The following is a 21,288-nucleotide window of genomic DNA, read 5'->3' on the forward strand; positions in this document are numbered from 1 at the left end:
GAGATAATCCCTTCTGAATTGTAATCTAATGCCATACATAATGATAAGGTTTTCTTTCTTTGGACTGCTAGTTTTGTTTTCCACGATGGAATGTCTTCAGAGAGTTTAAATGAACTGTTTGCAATGAAACTGGATGCTTCCTCCAGCATGTAATAATCATAACCAAATGAGATTTTAATTAATAATTGAATAAATCCTTAGTGAGTTTTTGAAATAGGAGGCATGCTCTACATCTGCATGATGCCAGGAGATCTGGGAGGATACTGAGCTGTTTCTGATTAGGAAGCTGAGAAGTTGCCTTTAATCCAGACCAGTGATGGTGGACTGAGTTCTTCTCTTAAGCCTCCCCTTAGTGCAGAGGCCTGGAATTTCCCAGCTGTCCTAAAGCAGAAATGTGAATTCAGCAGCTTTGGTGAGCAGAATACTGTTCTTTGTCAGTAGCTGATTTCTGTTCCATTCTTGATAAGACTAAATATAAAACAGTAAAAAGCCAAGCCCAAACCTATCAGAAGCTTTATCCTGTCCCCTCCCACTCACCTTGGAGGAGCTTATCTAATGTTTTACTATGTTAGAGATGTCCTCAGGACCCCTGACTTTCAACAAGTTGTCTTGAAGCTGCTACAACACTGTCCAAACCACCTACCAGAGAACTCCAGAAATGTCAAGAATAAAGGCCCAAGAGAAACTCTTTATGAAAAAGAATGTGCTGGAATGAAGCAAACCCAAAATCTAAGTCATTGTGCACAGTTTTCCTCCAATATAGAGCAATTTCAACGTAAATGCAGCCCAAATCTGGCTGTGAAATTGACTTTTCTATTTAAATACATGATCCAGTCTGTGAGTACCTGAGGTGAAAGGCACCAAGCCTCCAGGCGATGGAAATGAAAGGACACCAAGTGCTCAGAGAGGAACATTTTACTGCGTTCACTCTACAGTGATGTGTGACTGCATCAAGTCCCGCCTTGAAACCAGCTCAGTGACTTGTCTTCACTTTTCTAGTTGGAAGCAGCCCCACACCTCACTGCTCTTGTCCCAGGAAGTTTTCTGCAAGACCTTTGTTCTTTTTTGCCCAATAGCCTTACTGACCTGAAGGTACCTGTGAGGTTGTCCACTCTGGAAATCCCAGATTTCCTGCTCTGCCACCTTCCAGTGCAAATTCACCGTAGCTGCACACGGATGGCCATGGTTATGTGAAGCTCTAGGTGAGGTCTCACTATGGCTTTGTGCAGGGCTATTAGTACAGCCCTGTGTGTTGTAAATCTCACTGCTGAGGCCCATGTCAATTATCTTCCCCTTTCCTGGCCTTAGGAAGGGCTCACAGTTTTCCTCTGTTGACTGTTTTTGTTTCATGCCTCTCTCTCCTGCCTGGTATGACTTTGATCTCTACACTCTTCCAACTTCACAGTGTTTCTTTTTGCTGTAGCTTTTCGTGTCATCCCATGCTTCTTCTATAAGCTCGTCTCTGTGAAGTATAAAATATTTACTGGGGAAAGAAAAAGGAAAATATTTTACCTCTAAGTCTTAGTCCACATAGTCTCTGCATCCATTTAAAGAAACTTTGCTGATTCCAGCATTAAGAAAATACATAAACACAAACCATTCCAGGACAGAGGCCTGCACACCACCAAGTTAATGTTTTATTTGGCCACATTGCCAAATTATCAGGAAAATGGGACAAGAATTGCAAGCATACACCTGCCTTCTAGCTTTTCTTGTTCCTCATGAGTCAGTTTTGGTATCAGGCAGACTCATTACCCAGCCCTCTCTGCTGTTGCAGTGGGGCAGTTCTGAGCAGAATAGGGTACAGCCTCTGGTGGTGTCACTTCTTACCTTGCAAACATCACAGCTGTGATAAGGGGAAGATTTTTTTCCCCCAGTGATAAAAATCTGAAAATAAGGAAGGTTGATGGATTGCTTCCAGAAATGCTGTATCTTGAGGACAAAAAGCAAACAAAAGGAATAGAAGCACTGGAATGTCAGTAGTAAATAGCCTTACAGTACATGTTGTCTCTGAGCGTGCATGTTTGATTGTTGCAACCAGGTTCCCTGTAGCTTTCTGGAGCATCTAGCTGAACCCTTAGACCTATCTGGAGAACTCAGATGTCCATGCAGCTTTGCCAGCAGCAGCAGAACAGTCAGGGTATTCAGAAGTAATTCTGATTCTGGGAATCTAGCGTAAGCTCTTTGGGAACTTACAACCAGCAAATGTAAAAATTTTCATTGGCCTCAATTTGCAACAGTGTTTGATCAAGAAATTGGGGCAAGATAAGTGATATAGAAGCAACAAAGCTTGAATGAGTTATCTATTGCAGAGAATTTACTGAAAGGACAAACAAGAATCTGCTTGTGAGCCAGTAACAGGACTTTGAACTCTGATAACTTCTTTTAGAGTCAGTAAGAGCAGGCACAGAGGCCTTTTGTGATAAAAGGGCAGGTTTACAAATATATTCTTCACCTTAATACATATCAAAATATATCAGAAAAGCTGTGTGGACACTGCAGGATCTCAGCACCACTGAATGCTCACTCCTGGAGTGAAGGGCAGGATCCATTAACTGTGGGCAATTCCTGCAGCCCCTAGGTCCTCTTTATCAGCAGATCCCTGCAAGCTGGACAGTTTCCCAGGTTTCTCCACTGTTCCAGCTCTGCAGTTGTTCAGTGGGACACTGGAGGACTCACCCCTCAGCTTCAGTCACTGGCAGCCTCTCCCTTTAATTATTCATAAAATTCTAAACAAGACTAAATTTTTTTCATAAATTTTCCAGCTGCATTCCATTTTAACACCACTCTTTTCCTTCACATATCTGTGGTACATATTTGCTTTTATCCTCCCAAAGCTTCTACACAAACAAGGAGGAAAAAAAACCCATTAAAGGGAAGGTGTGCCTGATAATTCAATTACCTGCTCACCACCAGTGAGCCAGGAGGGCCAATTTATGCTGATTCCAGTAACTCCTCCTCTCAACTGATCTCTGCAGAACACTTCCACACTCTCAAGGAGGAGGGAATGTGGCAGGGCAGGAGATGGGAAGCTTGGGCCCTGTGTACCCATACTGTAGCCAGTAACAGGGGCAATGCCACAGATGGAGGCACAATCTATGAAGGACAAGCCAGCAGGCTGCTGGTTGTGCTCCTGCTAATCATCCTCAGATATGTATTTCTCCAGTTATTGGGTGAGCTCAAATTGTAGGTGTTAGCACAGGAAGAAGGAATTTTGAACAAGTTTAGCTGTCTGTCATTCCAGGAGAGAGAGGGGTTACTATAAGAGATCCACACACTCAAAGTGTTTCTGCAGTGTTCAGAAATACTCAGTGTTTGGTGTGAAGTAGAACATCTTAATACACTGCAACAAAACAGTTCATTTGGAGGGTGACTTTTAGCTTTGAAACAAGGCACTTTCTGACAAGTATGATTTTGATTCCTATAAAAATCACTGCCTCCCTTTCTATTTTTCCCGCTCACCTAATCTAGGTACACGTGTCTGTAATCCCAAAACACAAAGAACTTTTGTCTTTTCAGGTGCACAAGTGATGGACAATGTGGTGGGAGCAAAGCACGTATCTCTCACCCTTGTGCAAGAGGTACAAGGCTGGGCACAGTCCCATGCTCCCTGCCACAAACACCACATTGTTTGGGGTGGGAAAACAAAAGTGTCTTGATGTGATATGCTGTGATGTCATTTTGCTGGGCTGCTGGATCCCGTGGTTCAGGCACACAGTTTGTACTCCAGGGGTGGTGAAAATCAACAGAGTAAACCAAGCCATGGATAGCAGCTCTGTTTCAAGGCATGCTGGGGACTGTGCCACAGAAATAAAGAAAAAGCATGTTATTTACTCTATTTTCATAGAAAGGGCTTCTGCCCTTTCTGGGAGAAGGTGCCGCTTTACATAGTCTGTGTCTGAATCCCACTGAGAGGTTTAATAGCCCTTTCTTGTGCTTTGTCTGGAGTGCCTTGCTATTTTGGGGACATCTGTTACACTTTCATAGGATGTGAGGAGTTTAATTTATTTTTAGTGGCTGTTGTTTTAATTGGATAATGTGATCATACAAAAATCCACAAATTTACTTTCTTAACACTCTCCTTAGCATTTGGTAAGGTAAACCCCACAGCAACTGCTGCCTTCCTCCCAGGAAAACACTTCTCAAGGGCCTCTAACGTGCTCTTTGAAGGTTTATTTCTTGCATCAGGTTTTCACACAGACAAAGTCACTTCATACAACACACCAACCTCTCTGCTTAATTTGACTGGGAAAGTTAAAATAGGCAGGTTATATAATGATGTTTATCTTTACATCAGGAAGTCAACTAAGAAGCTGTTAAGCTGATATTATATAACACAGCCCTGATTATAGAAAGTGTGGAGGAAGACGGTCTAGGTTTATGCATGTTATATTGGCAGTAATTGTTAAACAATTGTAATTAATATTGTTTTGTATGCTTTTGTTTTTGATGTTTTCCAGCCTTCCAGAAGGTGTTGGAGCATTAGCAGCCAGGCAATGAATTTTAATTGTTTATAAAAATTGTAATTGCACTCTTCTATACATTAGGAACATATATTTAAATAAAACATTCTAAATAAGGAAATAGAGGGCTCATCTTTCTTATAATGCTCTAGTTCCTGAGGTTGCTGGAGTAGTAAACCTCACTCTTTTATAGGATTGTGAACTGTCCCAAAGCCAATAGATAAATGTTATTACGAGAGCAAAAGAAAGAAGAGTTTGCTGTATGCACATGGCATACAATCCCTAATTGAACAAGAGCTCAAACAACATCAGCACCCACAAACTGCACAATGATAGGGAAAAAAAAAAGACTTTTAGACAAAAAGAAGTCCAGTTTTCTGTTACTCTCCCTGTAAACAGGAACACGTTCATCTACTAGCCATGCCCAGCTGGACTCTCTAATGCTGAGAATAAAGATATTCTTGTGTTCTGATAGAGATCAAATTAACCTAATACAAGTTTCAGTTATGAGGACAAACTGAATACACAGTTCACAAATGAAAATTATGAAGATTGTATTACTGGGGAAACTGACTTCTCTGTGTTAAAAAAAAAATTAAATAAGCAGAGATGTGTAAGAGGATCCCATAAGAATTCCATTGAGTAGGCTTAATTAAATTTGCTGAACAGTGATTTTTTAAAAATAAAACTTTGATTTTAACAACTGAAGATCAGATCCTTCCCCATGTAATAGGCAGCAACTTGTTTTACCTTATTTTAACTTATGAGAGTGAAGCTGATAGACAAAAGTGAGCTGGTATTTCAGCTGTTAGCAGTACCTATGGCAGGCCCGTGGCTCATTGGGTTGTGTGACAGAGTAACTGCAGACTGTATTGGAAAGAGTAGCTTCAGTCTTTAGTGGCCTCAGGAAAATTTTCCATATATAATAGCTTTTGCAGGGAAAAAAGGACACTTTACCATTCCATGCCTGCATTCAAGTAGCAGGCTTCTACAAGAAGTTGTTTGCATCTCTTATAACCCACAAAATTACAGATGATAAGGAAAAGGTGTTCTTTTGAAAAGACAGCTCCTGGAAGGTAAGGCTGTGGCACACGATCCAAACTTATCAGACATCAGAGAATACAGATGAGTGGAGGCATAATGAGCAAGCTAACTTCACTCAGGCTTCATTCCTTGTTCAGCAGGGGAAATGAGGCTTCATTAGTTTCATTGCTTCCCCAGTTAGTTGTGAAGCATAGCACTGAGTTTGCAGGGAAGTGAAAGCTTTTCTCCAGCTGTCAGAGATCCTTTCATGAGCATCAGCTCCCAGTTCTGAATGAATAAGGGAAATCATCTACTTTGTATGGTGACTGCTAGTAGTATATGGTGGCTTTGGACACTAAATCTGACAATTAAGAGAGCACCAATTTTATTGTTCTTGTGTTTTCTTTCATTAGTAAGCCCAACATAAAAAAATGTCATGAGAAGTCATGAGATTTACTCATTATTCTTAAACAGTCAGCATTTCTTTTTACTAAAATGAATACTATAATTATAGTATTCTAGAAATATTCCACCTTATACACCAGTGTCCATCTTTAATTATGAACCTGTATTTATTTAATAATCTATTCCACCTTCTGTTGTAATGGAATTTGTCTCAGCTTGTAACTACTGCATTTTTTTGGCCATGCTAACTGTAAATTCTTGCCATGTGATGATGTCTGCAGTCCTTTTTTCCTTGGTGTTCTTGTGTTGATTGACCCTGTGTGTGGATCTAGGGAATGTTTTTTGAAGTCTCCTGTTCTGAGTTCATTATCCCTCTGCAGTTACTGTGTGGGACATCATCTGCCACACATCCACATCCATTGCCAGTTTGAGAAGTCCACGTTGTCACCTGGCTCCAGTGGGATTTAGGGGCTCACCAGGTAGCTGGCATGAAGTCAAACCCCTCCATGTCCTACTGCCCTGCCTGTGGCCAGTGTGGCTGCCCCAAAACATAAGAAGCCTGACAGCATTCTTGTTCCCTGGTGCCAGCTGGCCAGGTGATGTTTCTAAAGCAGAAAGAGCCATTTCCAAAGTGGCAGCTGGAGTGCTTTGAGGAGTAGGAGCTGGTGTAGGATCAGGTACAAATCTGTGGCAGGGCTCACTACTGTGATCACTTGCCAGAGCAGGCAGCTGCCAACAAGTTCTGGCATAGTTTCCCAAAGTGGGAAAGCATCGTTTCTGTTTCACTACAGTTTATGAAACTGGGGTTCTGAGGCTCTGACACAAAGCTGCTTTTTCCCCATGTACAAATGGCATGGGCTAGGATCAGGTGGCTGTTACAGAAGGTTTTCCAGGGAAAAAGCTTGTGCTGTGCTGGCCTCCCTGCTGCCAAGAGCTGCCTGCTCTTGTATCACACATCCCCCTGAGCAGTACGTGTGCTGTAACAGCTGCCTGTCCCTGCCAGAGACCATCCCAGGCAGAACATCCCAGACACGCTCCTGGCAGCAGCTGCAAAAGGGATTTTAAAGGGAAATCTGAGGGCAGTGAGAAAAGGCCATTGGTCACATCCTCAGATGCATCTGAGGACTGAAGTGGCAATGGGCTGCTGCCTTGTGTAATTGTCCTGGAGTTCCTCTGCCAAGGGTCATTTTGGAGCACAGCCAGGGCGTGTTAAGCACAGCATAATGCTGACTTCTACACTGACCACATCAGTCACAATTTAAGTACAAGCTTTTCTGTATGCTGCCTGTAGTGGTTTGATTTAAATGATATTGTTCAAGTTGTGGCACAAATGATGCTCTGCTTCACACTCAGTTTTCCCTTCCTCCAAGGGAGCTACACAATTTCCTGAAAGCTGGAGCCTGAAAAGGATGATGTGGAACACAGGACAGTTTTGCAACACTGGCTCGAGCTGCAATGTTGCTAGTAAAAAAGTCATTTGCCATTCATGGGATATTTTCTATATGTGCTGGAATTGCAAGCCCACTTCTCATACTGAAGTTTAATTCTGTGCTTTCTGGTTCAACTGCTTTCAATCAGCAAGTACACTCCTAGAACAGAAACAGAAGTGCCAGGAACCAACATCGTTCTCTGAGGTACAATAAAGCTCACCTAATTGCTTCCTGACTTGCTGATCCATCATCCTTACCCCTTCTTTGATGTTTACTTTTTTTTTTTTTCCTAGAGCATTAGTAACAAGTGAGAAATGCTGTCTCAGGGTGTTATATATGGGATTATTTCTCTATCCCCAGCACAGTGACCGTATGTAATGGGATTATCTCTTATTTAAAATAAAAAAGACTTGGAAACATCAAACACTGTGTATACTGTGTATGAAAAGGTAGTTTCTTTGTGGTGGTTCCTTTAATAGTAAAAAAAAAAAAACCTTTTATTTTTTGTTTTGTAATAATACATTTTTGTCAGTCAGCAAAACCAACCAAAATGCTGCAGATGTTTCTTTTCTGCTAGCTAAATTTAGATTGTTCTTCCTCCTTCTGTATATATATTCCTCTGACATCAAGAGGGCTGTTGCCCCTTTACAGCACATTTATTGCTGTTGTAAACACTGAAAACTGATGAGGCCAGATGATGGAGGCTTCTGCCAATGTCCCTTCTTAGCCTGCTTTCATTTCAAAATATCTGAACTGGTACCAGCTGGTGCCAAAATTCTGAGATATGAAAATACAACAAGAAAGGAGGAAAATGGGCAATGTGTGTCAGCACTAAATGTATGTTCTGCTTGCTTCAATGAGATGTGTGAACACTTTCACAGTACATAGCTCTGGGGGCAGGAGAAACTCCTGGCACAAATCAAAGAACAAAACACAGGACTATTGGGAAGGGAAAAGAGAGAGGCCTTTTCTAGATCTGGGTTAGATCTGTCATGGTGTAAGTTTCCTTAAGATTAGGTCTTTGCCAAAGAGAAACCTGGTTCTGATTTTTAGACTTCAAATTTGCGAGAGTTGCCCAGAGACTCTTTTTAGGTTCTTTGGATAAGTTCTGGAACTTTTTCAGTTATGCTTAAATCTAAAAAGTGTAAATGGAAATGTGAGCTTGGATAAAAAAAATCATATCAGCAGTATTTGCCTTGAACTTTCAAGTCTCTTTCTGCCTCTCATATGTGTATACATACAGGGTTTGAAGTGGATCAGATCAAAGGCTCTGTCCATCTGATTGAGAGATATCCATTGATATCTCTAAGAGGTATCAGATGGATATCTCTCAATCAGATGGACAGAGAATCCATCTGATTCTTTCTTAGAATAAGAGTTACCTCTACATCCACCAGCTTTAACATACATTTCCTTTTAATGGGTATATAGAATATGCTGCAAAGACCATTTAGCTGACACGTTTCTATCTATTTCTATGCTCTGTTACCTCTTTGCCTTCTTACAAAGAAACAAGCTGTTTTGCATTTGAAGGTAACTCCTTGCCATTTCCATGTCAGTTTTGAGAAAGTAATATCATGATTCTGACCAGTCCCCGATGTCAGCCTATACAGCCCATTTCTGAAACTTTCCAAGGCTTTTCATGCTTTCTCCCATGATGTCCTCATGCTGACCTTATGCTCTCTGTTAACTGAGGCAAAGCTATTTCTTTATCTTTCTTCGAGTCCTTCCTGCTCATCCTAGTCTTCACCAGGATGACTGAGAGGAAAAAAACCCCAGCAACAGGTGGATGCCAGAGCTCTGTGTGTTACTTATGGCGGAGGCCGGCAAGGTCGGCGAGGTATCTCTGTCCTCCTGTCTGTCCCTGGACCTGCCGTAACGCGGCCCCGGGCTCCCCGCAGCCGGGCACGGCTCTACCCGCGCTTCTCCAGGGCAGGACCGCTCCGTGCCCGGCACTGCCACGGCACCATCACTCGTTTGGTGCGAGTTGCCCAGAAACTCCCGCGGTGGAACAGGGACAAGCGATACCGCAGGTACCCGGCACACCTGGAGCCGCCCCGCCCTCCCGCAGCCCACACCGGGCACCGCCAGCGGCGCGCCGGGGACGGCGGCGGTGATCGGCAGTGGGACGCTCGGGGCGGGTTGGGCCGGGGCCGGTTCCCGTTGCGTTCCCGGTGCCGGTCCCGGTGCGGGTGTCCGGCGGGGGAGCCCCGCGGTGCCGGCGCGGCGGGCGGGGCGGGGCGGGGCGGCCCCTTTAAGGCGGGGAGCGCTCACCTGCCTCCTCCCCCCGCCAAGGTACCGGCCCCGCGCCGGGCCCCTGATTGGGCGCCCGCCGGGCCCGGTCACGTGGGGGGCGCGCTCCCCAGCCTCCAGGCCGCCATTTTGGCTGGAAAGTTTGGAATTTCCGAGCAGTGCGGGCGGGAGGCGGCGGGAGCGCCCCAGTCCCGTCCGGCCCGGTCCCGGCCCGCCGCGCCGCCTGCACCGCGCTGTCCCGCCCGCCCGGTCCGGCCCGGCGCCGCCCGGCCCGGCTTGCCCCGCGTCGCGCCGAGGCGCCGCGGCGGCGCCGGCGGGAGCCCCGCGCGGAGCCGCTCGCTCGCCGGGCGGCGGGGTCGGTCCGGCGGGGCGGCCGCCGCCCCCCGCGCCCGGCCGGCAGGGGGCGCCGCCCCCCGCGCTGCCCCGGGCCGCGCTCCCGGCCCCGCGGCGGAGCCCCGGGGCAGCCCGGCGGGGGCGCGGGGCGCGATGCCCGTCAGGAAGCAAGGTGAGCGCCGCACGGCCGGGGAACGGAGCCGCCGGAGCTGTCGGCTGACAGCCTTCGCCGCGGCGGGACGGGCGGGGGGGTGGCCGGCGGGGGCTGCGGGCGCGCCGAGGGCACCGTCCCGCCCGCGCTCTCCCGGCTGCGAACAAAGGAGCTGCCGCGCCGCGCCGGGGCGGTTCCCGGCCCCGGGGGCTTGTTGCATCCCCGGTGCTGTGCCCGGTGCGCCCCGGTCAGCGGTGTGTCTGCTCTCCGCTTGCAGATACCCAGCGAGCCCTGCGCCTCCTGGAGGAATACCGCTCCAAGCTGAGCCAGGCGGAGGATCGGCAGCTGCGGAACTCCATCGAGCGTGTCATCAGCATCTTCCAAAGTAACCTTTTCCAGGCTTTGATAGGTAAAGCTCGGCTTCTTTTAGTTTATGCGCAGGCCGGTCGGTTCTTGCGGATGCTGTCACTTGTGGTGTTGAGAGCAAAAGATGTTTTCCCCCTAAGTTAGAAGCCATGTGCTTCTTGTCGTTGTGTTTTTGTTTTGCATAGTAACACACGTGTTGTTACAGATCAACAGTTCACTTGTTACACGTACTTTCTTTATTTGCGGCTTTTAACTGGTCCAAACTGCCTAAAACTGTGGAGTAGTTTTTAATTGTGACACGTTGTCCTAGATTTCTTTAGATTGTTTCTCCATGCATCTTTGTTCACCTGATAAATTTCTAAGGAGGGTGGGGTTTTTTCTGTCTGTATGTAACAGGTTAGTGAATAACTTGAAATGTGTTTAGTATAAGGAATCAGGCAATTCCTGTTGGAGAGTCTCTAAAAACATCACAAAGTGTATAACTGAAGTGCAGATTTAACCTAAAGTAAATGAGAAGAAGCCTCTAATGCTTCAGGGAAGTACTACAGTCATCTCTTCTCCTTTGTTGCATATTAAAGTATAGTGAAAGCACTATTAAATCTCAGTTTACAGTCCTTATAGTGCTTGACTTGATATGTTCCCATAAGTTCTTAGAAGCACTTGCATGTAATTTTGAATTTCCTGCCGGTCTGTTTGGAAAAAAAACCCTGAGCATAAATAGAACTTGCAGAATCCTGTCTTTATTTGGAAACTTCTGCAGAGCAACAGTGAGAAGTGGTTTCTTCTTGATTGATTGTCACTATCTTTATGACAGCTACTGTTAGTTTACACTCAAGAATAAAATTTGTTCTGCATCCTTGTCTTTTAATAGTAACCAGTGTCTGAAATGCACTAATGGCAAACATTGTAGCTATATTTGTTACTGCACTTACTACATGGTTACTGGGCTAGGGCGCGCATCTTCCTTCTCAGGGCTGCAGCTTCTTTGAACCTCTGTTGTGGTGAAAGCACGGGGACTGGCAAAACATAAACATGCATTGCTGCTGAATGCTTTCTTCTGGAGTATTTATTTCATCTTGTTAGATTTTCAGAAGACATTAGTTGTGCTGGTTTCTTTTCTTAACATGTAACTTCATGAAGGGTTGTTGTGAAAATAGGTCACTTAAAAGACTTTTCCTTATGGGAACTCTGCATTTCCCTTCACTACACAGCTGATGGTCATCAACACCATGATGAAAAGCTAAAACATAATCCTTGTGGGACACGTGTAAACAGATTCACTCTTTGGCAGATCAGAATGTTGAAATCTTGTGTCGAATATTTAATGTACAGCAGCAGCAGCAGCACTTTTTATTTTCACCCAGAAAACTTGTGTTGACTACCATTTTTCTTGTTCTGGGTGTGTGTATGTGTGAGTTTTTTATTTTAAAACTCTACAAGATCCATGCAGTACTCTGTTTTCTCTCCTTCATTGAAAAGATACCAGTCTGTTAGCCTTTGATATTCAAACTGCAAGATGTAGTTTTCTTCTCATATCCACGTATGAACCTTCATTGTTGATAACTCTACACCTGGTAGTAGTAGTGGACTTGAAGGAGCAGGCAGCCTCCTGTCTGCTGGCTTTGTTCTGCAGGAGCAGAAAGGAGGGGTGGGTTGTTGCCTGGCTGGCCTGTGTGACATGTTTTCTGGGCTTATGAGAAGCTACACATTGCAACCACAGGACCCTTGTTCTTGTTGAGTTCAGTTCATCTGTGCATGCAGAGCAGGTGCTTCTTGGGCATGTTGCATTAACTTTGCATATCCTGGGTCCCTGTGTGATGGTTTATTAGGTTGCATACATATGTTCCCAAACCATCTGGCAGAAGGCTGGTACTTGCCAAGCCATTTATGCTGTCAGCTTGGGTCTTTCTCCTTTAACCTGCTACTTTCTGTGCAAATGTCAGGGGAGTTCTTGTTCCTGGCAGGCTGCTCCTGGCTCTTGTTTTCCTGGAAGCACCTTCTTTTATGGTGTGATTGCTGCATGATGGGAGGGGTAAGGAGTGAGGAGACTCCCTGCAAAGGATCTGGAGTATGGCTGCAGTTACTGGGAAGGCCTTGAGCTGGCTCCTGCTTCTTTTGTTTCCATGAAGATCTGGGAGCAGGCTGGATGAAGCGTTCAGTTGTGCTGGGGGTTAGACTTACCTGGAATTCTCTCTTGGCCATTGCTTTATGGCTGAATTTGAAGTGTGCATTTTATAGAAGTTGTGATGTGCTCCCAACTGAAATAGCCAGTGCTGCTCTGGCAGCAAGTTTCAGGCTCAACTATACCAAGTTATTGCTCTTAGAGATGCTTCTTCCAGAAAGTGTGCTACTTTTAGTTTCTGGTTTGGGTCCTTTTTTTTTGTGTAGAACAACACAAAAAATCCCCACCAAACTTCATCCACTTATTTTCTGCTTTTTCTGCCAAGTTACTGCACTATATCCAAGATTTGTTTGCCCATAGTAGGTAGGTTTGTGAAAGTTGTAGTCAGGATCTGCTGTCAACTGCATGTATCTTTTTTAGTATAATTTTTGACTTGGCAATCAAATGCTCTTCTTTCAAGCAATAAATAGCATTATGCTCAGAAATACCTCTTTGAGTTTATAATGGAGGAAATTAAATATTCCTGAAAACTACAGCATTTAATAGTGTTTCATGTTTTTAGATAGTAAAAGGTTTTAGAAATTAAATAAGTTTTAGAAATTGAAAGTGTGTTTTTTATGGTGTCTATTTGGATACTGAAGAATAAGTAATATTAATATTTTAATATTAATTTTTCATTTGAAGCTTTGTTATCCTCTCCTTTTAGTCCTCTCAATAAAGTTTTAGTTTAGCAATCTAGCAGTTTGACCTTGTTCTTGAATTATGGCTTTAAATGGTTTGAATTAGACCAGTAACCAGGCAGTGTGAACAGCCAGTGTCACTGGATCCACATTGCAAGTGTTACATTTTAAGTGATGTAACTGTAAGAACTTTGTAACAAAAGCTGTAACCACATGTGACCTCCTTAAAACAGTCTCTGAAAAAGCTCATTTTTATATTTTCGATCTTCCATAATGTGGTATTTTCCATTGCTTCAACCAGCTATGTGTAATAATGTCTACAACTTTAATTAAATGAATACCAAGGGCCTGTAATTGAAATCAATTTGAGAATTGTGTCAGTTTCAAGTCAATTTCCTTTAGTACAGGCTCAAAACTGTGTGTTATCTTTTCTAGTTGTTGATTTCTTGTTTTCAGTTAAAACAGCTTGTTCCCAATGTTCTGATCATTGATGAGCCAAATTATGAAGACACCAAAGGAAAATATCCATTTATAGAACCATGGGGTAGACTTATTTCACTTTGGTAAGGCATTTGATATTTATCTTCAAATAGGGAGATAATTATTCTGCAGGTGAGTTCTTTTCTCAGCTTAGGTACTCTTTTACCTTTTCAGAAGCTACAGGTTCTTGAAAAGGTAGTTATATTTATCTTTTTGAAAATAGAGGAAGAAAAACCCTTGCATGCAAAAGTAACACTTTTAACAGAAAAACATATGAAGCAGACTTCTGTTTATACACATAATATTTTTGCTTAATTAAGATCTGCTTTTAATGGGGTGTCATGTTGAGGTTTACCATATTAAAATAGACTTCTAAAATTAAAAATGTTACAGCTATAGCTAGAGACATAAGGTAGTTTGCTACTTCAGAAGCATTCATTTCCTTGACAAGAACTAACTCCATGTGCACTGGTGCCAGAAAAAGGGAATTCTAGGAGAGTCTCTACATTTGCTGGTAATGCAGTTGGCTGTGCTACCCTTCTTGCCTAAAGTAGGGTGGGTTTTTTATCTATCTATCTGTCTATCTATCTATCTATCTATCTAATTTTGTAACTGTGCATATACAGGCTTTTTGGTATAAAAGGGCAAATATGACTAGGGAAGGTTCAATGTGTTGAATTTTATTGTGTAAGCAGTCTCATTTGTTTCACTTAGAGTCCTTTAGCATGAAGACCTGCCTTGAAAATTGTGCTTATGTGCTGGCTCTTCTGAGCACTAAACACCAAGTTTAAATAAAAAAATGTAGTTGTTTCAGTAATCCTTACTAAACCAAAGAGCAGCTTCTCCCAGTAAACATGAGGGTACTTTTAACCATAGTTTGGATGAGCCTTATTAATTGAACAAAACATATTACAAATGCTGTTAATACATTTTTACACCCCAGAAAAGTAAGTCCTGTCTCTGAAAATTTTGAAAAAAGTTCATGATTCCATGAAAGCTCTTTGTTCAGGTTTCTCAGCAGTGTGATTCAGACTGAAAATTCTAGGAATGTAAAACTCAGTCTGCCGATTTCTCATCTCTGTCCACATTGGCTTTCTGAACTAAATTAGGAAAACAACCCTAGATTTTAGATTGCAGTAGATTGGATTGGATCAGCACTCCTCAAAGTTTGTCCGCTTTGGAGTGGACTGACCACATTCCTGCTGCCTGGAGTGGGATCTCAGCTCAGCTGTGTGTGGCAGCTCTGGAGCTCTTCTCACTCCTTCTCACTCTTCTCTAAGCCACCTTGGCAATATTTCCTCTACTTGCTGGTTAATTGGAAATCAAACACAGTTAAACACAAGCTCCTCTTCTGAACTGAAACCAAAAGTACTTGCTTTTGGGGAAGCCTCAGTTAGAACTTCTATTTCAGCAATATGTTAATAGAGTATGTGCCATGATGGCACAGTTATCTCTCCCAGTCAGCTCAGGCCTTCCATTTTCAGAGGTTACTGAAGCCTTAGAGCCTTTCAGACTCTGCTGAGTAAGATTTATCTCAAGAATGCAGAAATTCTTGACAGCAAGTTGAGGATCTTGTTATAGTCAGTGAACATTGCTGGGGTTTATTATTATTATGTTTTTATTAGAGGAAGGTTTAGGGACAATTGGATCTTTTGTAACATTGCATAGTACTGAAATTGCTGCAGGTGCTAAATAGGTTATTTTCACATCAAAATCTTATCCTTGCTTCATTTTTGTGACTTTTTCCCCAGACTGCAGCTTCTGTGATACAATATCTTTACTCATGTTTGAGGCTGAAGCATCCATGCAGTATAATCCTTGCAACTTTGAGATGTTCATCAAGTTTCTGGACAAGTTTCCTAAGGCTTATACTGTGGTTATGCTTGCTTTGGTCTTCTTTGAATACACAGAAGTTGGTCAGTTTGACAGAAATTTGACTTAGGCTTGTGTTTACAAAGGTTGTTAAGTTCTTGATTACTTTTATCCAGCTGGAGGGAGGATAAATATTTTAGTTGGTGTCCAGATGACTGGAATGTTAGTTCAGTCATTGTTAGTATGTGTCTGCTTTGGTATGTTTCAGTGCAGTTTGTCTGAATGTCCCAGTCTTTGGAAGAACTTCATGTGTTACTCTTCAAGGAACATAATAATAAGTGAAATAGTCTCATTGCTCCTCTTTTTTTTATTTTAAGAATTACTTACTATTTTGTATGTAGTGCAGTTTGATAGCTAGCTGGCTTTTTAAAGTTTTTTCCACCCTGTATTGCATGTGTGTGTGACAGGGCAATGTATTGAATTTTTGGGATTAGGTGCTGCTTTTGGTAGCCTAAAATAGCAAGTAAGTAGTAAGTTGAGTAGCTACTGGTATGCAGATAAATAGTATTGTGGCAAAAGTTTATCCTTGTGGTATTTCACTGACTGTGTATTCAGTGGTGAATCGCTGCACTGTAGAATATATCAATTGCAGTTTTCTCTTCCCAGGGTTACCATTGAAAGGGTCTGTTGACAAAAAAACCCACTTGTCAATAAATCTGCTGCTCATCTAGGGGCTGAAAAGACAGTAGAAATTTTGAATAATTGGTGTAGTTTCCAGGTTCTGGGAAAGTTTGCCCTCTGGCCTGTCCTTGCTTTATTTCCCGTGTTCTTTCACCTCTTTTCCCTAGGTATGCTGCCTATCTCCTCCCCTGCTTCTGTGTTCCTGGATTTACTCCTAATTTCCCTCATCATTTCCTTCAGTGCTGGGTACAGTGTAGGTGAAGGGGGAAAGCATGAGAGAGGATATTTGTCCTGATCTTAGTCCTGCTTCCATGGTGGTCCTAGCAGCAAGGGCAGAGCATCTTGTTCAGCTCTGCAGCTGGAATGCCATGTGCCCCCTGTGCATCTGCTTTGCCTGTCTTTTGAGAGATGGAGCTTGTTTTGGTGCAGGGGGAAGGAATCTTCAAAGAAACTGAACTGTAGCAGCTGACTTGGAGTCTCCTGGCACAGATGGTTTCCTGAATTATAACTAGGCCAAATTTGCAAGATTGTTGAGAGACTGCAGAAGGTGTAGGGCTGACACTAGAATAACCTCCTTAGCTTCGTGTTCTTTCCCCAAGTTAGGGGAGGCTCTAGAGTTCTCTGGTACAGCTTTTATAGGAATCTTGTCATGTATCTTCCCAGCCATGCCCTCAAAACAGCTGACTTATTTTGGCTTGAAATGAAAAAGTGAACCTAAGACAGAGGAGCTGCAAGGAGAGTGTGTGAGCAAATTGTAAAAGCACTGCAGCTTTAGGTGGTTTTCAGAAACTTGGGTTAAAATTTGGCTGCAGGAGATGCACAAGTGTCAGTGCTGGAGGAGATGCTACTCTGTGGCGCACCCAGCCTTGTGTTGCCACCTCTGCCACATAATTACCTTGGAGCCTGAGCTTGCTGCAGGTAGAAGAAACCAGTGCTTGTGCTGTCTCATGTGAGCAAAGCTATGCACCTGTATGGAAGCTCAGCTTGGAGGGTTAAGTGAACTCATCCCAAAACTAGTTTGGTTTTTTGAATACATTTGTCTGGTGAGAAACTTCATCAGTCCTATACACTGCCATTATCTAGGGGACATACTACAAATAAGGCTTAAGAGTGAGGTTTTTGTAGCCACTGAAAACAGTAGTAAATGCATCCCTTTAAGGAAAAAGTACATTGTTCTAGTGGCTGCTGATTTGCAACTGGTGTTGAGATATTTGGGGAAGGTGGACAGTTGGGAGTTCATGTTTAGTTTGGATACTTGTTTGTTTGGGGGAGTTGAGAGGTTCTTAGGGTTTTTTTTTAGGCTTAAGCTGGTGACTAAGTGTGCATGAGGCAATATTAAATCAGAAAGTTTAGACAGAAAAATATTCTGTCAGTTTTCACCTGTGTGTAAGTTTTTCCTACCTTAATTCTGGAGGGAGAAGATGCTGTGGGTTTCTGAAGGAGAATTGGATAGAGACAATGTGAAGCACTTTCTAAGGAAAGACTGGATGTGAAACATGGTATAGTTGACACGATGGTGTTAGGTCACAGATTGGACTCAATCTCAGAGTTTTTTTACCAATTGATTCTGTGATTCTGTGAAGATATGGTGAAAGAGGTGTTAGTAACCGAAGAGGAAAATATGAATGAGTAGTTTGGGAAGTGTAAGTGGTCAGGCTGGTAAGGAGTTGAATTTGTCTGAGTGTAAAAACCAGCTAGAGGAATAAAAGCAAACAATTAGATTAAGCACCAATTAATGAGAACTGGAAGTGAGAAGTGGAAAATAACATCTGGAATTTGAGGTAAGCAAAGAAGTGTGTGCAGAAAGGATGTTCAAAGGGCAGGACACACTGAAGCTGGTAAAAGAGCTGGGGATCAGTAGCTGGATGCTGCAGCTTGTGGCAAAGGGTTTTGTGGAACAGAATGTATAGTGAGAAAGCTGCACCATGAGTTGCTCCTTAAATTTTTAAGAAGTCTTGATTGTGTGCAGCAGTTTTAAAGAAGAAACAGATCTCCAAACAGCCAACCCTGAAAGGGGCTTTACAGGGGTTGTGATGAGGCTGTTTTTCACTTCTCACAGTACAAATGCAAACATTTATTTTTGATCAGACACACACCATGACAACACAACCATTAAATAAACAAAGAGAATGCTTACTTAACTGTGGTCATTGGCTTGGTAAATGGACACGAAGCTTTTCTTGGTCTTTGTATTTTTTTTTGTTGATCACTAATTATGCAGTTTTCAGGCTGTGCTTTACTTGTATTAAATGGATATTCTTAGCTTGACGTAGCAGATGAAGTAAGCATGCATGATTGAGCCTTCCTTGGAGTTAGTAGGAGTTGCTTTATGACTGAAGAAAGAAAGTCTGTAGTGTTGGCAGACTCCTTTGCCTGTTCTGACAGTGATCATGACTCTGTTTTGTCTATATATTCGTTATGTTGGGCTGTTAAGAATTTGGCAGATACCATTTATCTCAAATTGCTCTGAACTGAAATAGCATGTTGACCTTTGTTTTCGTTCTAGTAGTTTTAGGACTTAAGTTTTGAAGTGCTTTGGTTGGGTGCTTTGGCAAGAAGCCCTAAGAAATAAAGCTGTCTTTCCCTCCCCTCCTTCATTTAGAGAAGTACTTCATTTATAATGGGATGACACCTTTTCCTGGACAACACACAGGTAGTCAAGTTCTTAACAAACCTGTTTTTTCAAATATGGGTAACATCATAAACAAAACCAGGCATTTGCATGTGCTCCATTTAGATGAACAAATGTCTGAGAAGAGGCAGACCAATGAGAGATGACAAAGGAATTGCTTACATGGAGTAAACAGAAATAGGTCAATTCCTAATGGAATTCATAAGCTCCTTCATTGCTTGCAGGTCTGAGGGAGGGCAGTGGCTTTGAGAGGTTCTCCTGAACAAAGCTGGTATTGAAAAACTTTGTATGGTAAAGGCTGTTTGGTGAGGTAAAGTTATCTAGTGTTTTGCTGCCTTGCTGGCTTTGGCTGAGATTGGTTTGTTCTGCTGCTGAAGATCTATCAGAAAAGGAGCACCTGCTGAGTGCAGGATTTACTAAGTAGCTGAAGCATGTAAATCCTGGCCATGCTGCCATGCAGAAGGACCTTGGCAAGCTGAAGAAATGGGAACCTCTTGGAGTTCAACAAGTAGAAATGCGGAGTTCAGCTCCTGAGTAGGAACAATACTACTTTCCAATGTATACTGTGTGTCACCCAGGTGGAAAGCAGTGCTGCAGGAAGGGATGTGGCAGGCCTGGTGGCAAAAAGTTGACCATGAACTATAAGTGTGCCTTGGGGCAAAGGTGGTGGATAGTCTCCTGGGCTGCATTAGACAGCCAGCATTAGAATTGTCAGCAGGTAAACCCTCCCACTTTGCATCTTAGAATGCAAAACATGAATTTAGATTTTATAAGAAAAATGAACAAACAGAAGAGAAACATAACTTCCTAAATTAATTCTTGCTCATATGCAAAGCTGAGAACCTTCAGATGGGGATACAATTAATACAGCATACACAAATGGGATTGTTAAATTCACATATATTTTGGTGGCAGTTTATACCTTTGTGTAGTGCACAATATAAGGACAACAGTTCACTGGTTTACATGGACAGTGTCCAAAGCAGTCTGTTATAGTAAATGTGTTACTGTTTAAGTTCATGAAATGCTAAGCTTGTGTGTTATTTTCTGGCATTTATTTAAGAAAAACCATCTATAACCCACAAATGGTCAAAATGCTTAAACTGTAAAAATGCAAAGCCCAAAACCAGTTGGTTACTGTGATCATTAGAGGAATGCTTTCAATTTCAAAAAGAATAAACCACAGAATCATTTAAGGTGCAAAGGACCTTTATGATCATTGAGTCCAACCTTTAACACAGCACCACCATTAAACCATATCCCTAAGCACTGCACCTACAAGTCTTTTAAACACCTCTTGGGACTGTAACATTCTCCTGGATATTTCCTCTTCCAATGCTTGACAACCCTTTCAGAGAAGAAATTTTTCATCATTTCCAAACCTCCCCCGGCACCACTTGGTCATTTCCTCTTGTCTCAGAGCTTGTTACTTTGAGACTGACAGTCATCTCAACTAGAACCTTGTTTCAGGTAAATAGCAAATGCCAATGAAATTTAATTGGTTCCCTCTGTACCATAATACAAAGGTTCAGTATCAGAAGTCTGAAACTAATATATAAAAAATCACTAATATATAAAAAACTAATATATAAAAAAATGCTTGATGCTTGTTTGAAAACCAGAACATATTAAAAGTTGGTCAGAAAAGTACAGGGAATAGGAGACTGAGTAAAGGGAATCTTTCCCATGGAGGTGTGCAGTGTTGACTGTTTCTTTCTCCTCACTGTTATGTTTTGTTGAGGTTATTGTTTACTTACATTCTATGCTTCACTCGTTCTTCTCTACTTCGCAGTTGCATTTGAATTTCTTATATATACTGTGTATTTTGTATATGCTGGATGCTCTTTTCTCTGTTACACTGAGCTTTTTTTTGCCCAGTTCTCAGGTTGCCTTCCTTTAACCAGTAATTAGCAGCTGCTGAGTTGTTTGTAGACTTAAGGCCTCTGATACCATTCTGTGTCTTTGTTTCCAAGGCCTCTCTTGTCATGCTATGCCTTTGCTCTTTTATGCAGCTTTTTGTTCTGAGGTCATAGGTAATCCATTCCCTACAGAATAACCCATTTTTATTGGTATGTATTAGCTGTTACACACACAAATGTGAATTTGTACATTCAGTCTGTGTGTGTGGGTGTATTTGTATTCATGTACAGCTTTTAGTTAGCTTTGGACAATTGTGTGATGTAACACTGAATGATTTCACATCTATTTATGTATACTATTTATGGATCATATGTAGCAGGTATTTATTTGTGTGTTATATATAAAAATATTTATAGAAATAGATGTTAGCTCACACAATTGTCTGAAGCTAAGTAAAAGCCATGCAAGTTAGATGAGTCACCAATCATCTGGTCTTTAGATAGTTGGTGGTAGAGTTGGACAAGCTAAAACAAAGCTCTGGGCAGGCCAGGACAAGTGCAGAGACCTGGTTATTCAGTGAACACAAGGCCCATGGCC

At 42.5% G+C, this 21,288-nt stretch overlaps 1 protein-coding gene across 10 annotated transcripts in view; it reads left to right on the forward strand.

Annotated features, from left to right (window-relative positions):
- The first annotated feature begins 10,002 nt into the window (after positions 1 to 10,002).
- The window catches only part of DLG1 (discs large MAGUK scaffold protein 1), a 149,073-nt gene continuing 137,787 nt past the window's right edge, over positions 10,003 to 21,288 (forward strand). For all 10 annotated transcript variants that reach the window (XM_030954518.1, XM_030954520.1, XM_030954522.1 and 7 more), the window contains exons 1-2: positions 10,003 to 10,079; positions 10,336 to 10,467. In XM_030954518.1, coding sequence (XP_030810378.1) covers positions 10,061 to 10,079; positions 10,336 to 10,467 — 151 coding nt within the window. In that variant the 5' untranslated portion in view covers positions 10,003 to 10,060. The remainder of the gene's footprint in view (positions 10,080 to 10,335; positions 10,468 to 21,288) is intronic.

The sequence above is a fragment of the Camarhynchus parvulus genome, chromosome 9 (genome assembly GCF_901933205.1).
Source record: "Camarhynchus parvulus chromosome 9, STF_HiC, whole genome shotgun sequence".
Taxonomy (NCBI): domain Eukaryota; kingdom Metazoa; phylum Chordata; class Aves; order Passeriformes; family Thraupidae; genus Camarhynchus; species Camarhynchus parvulus.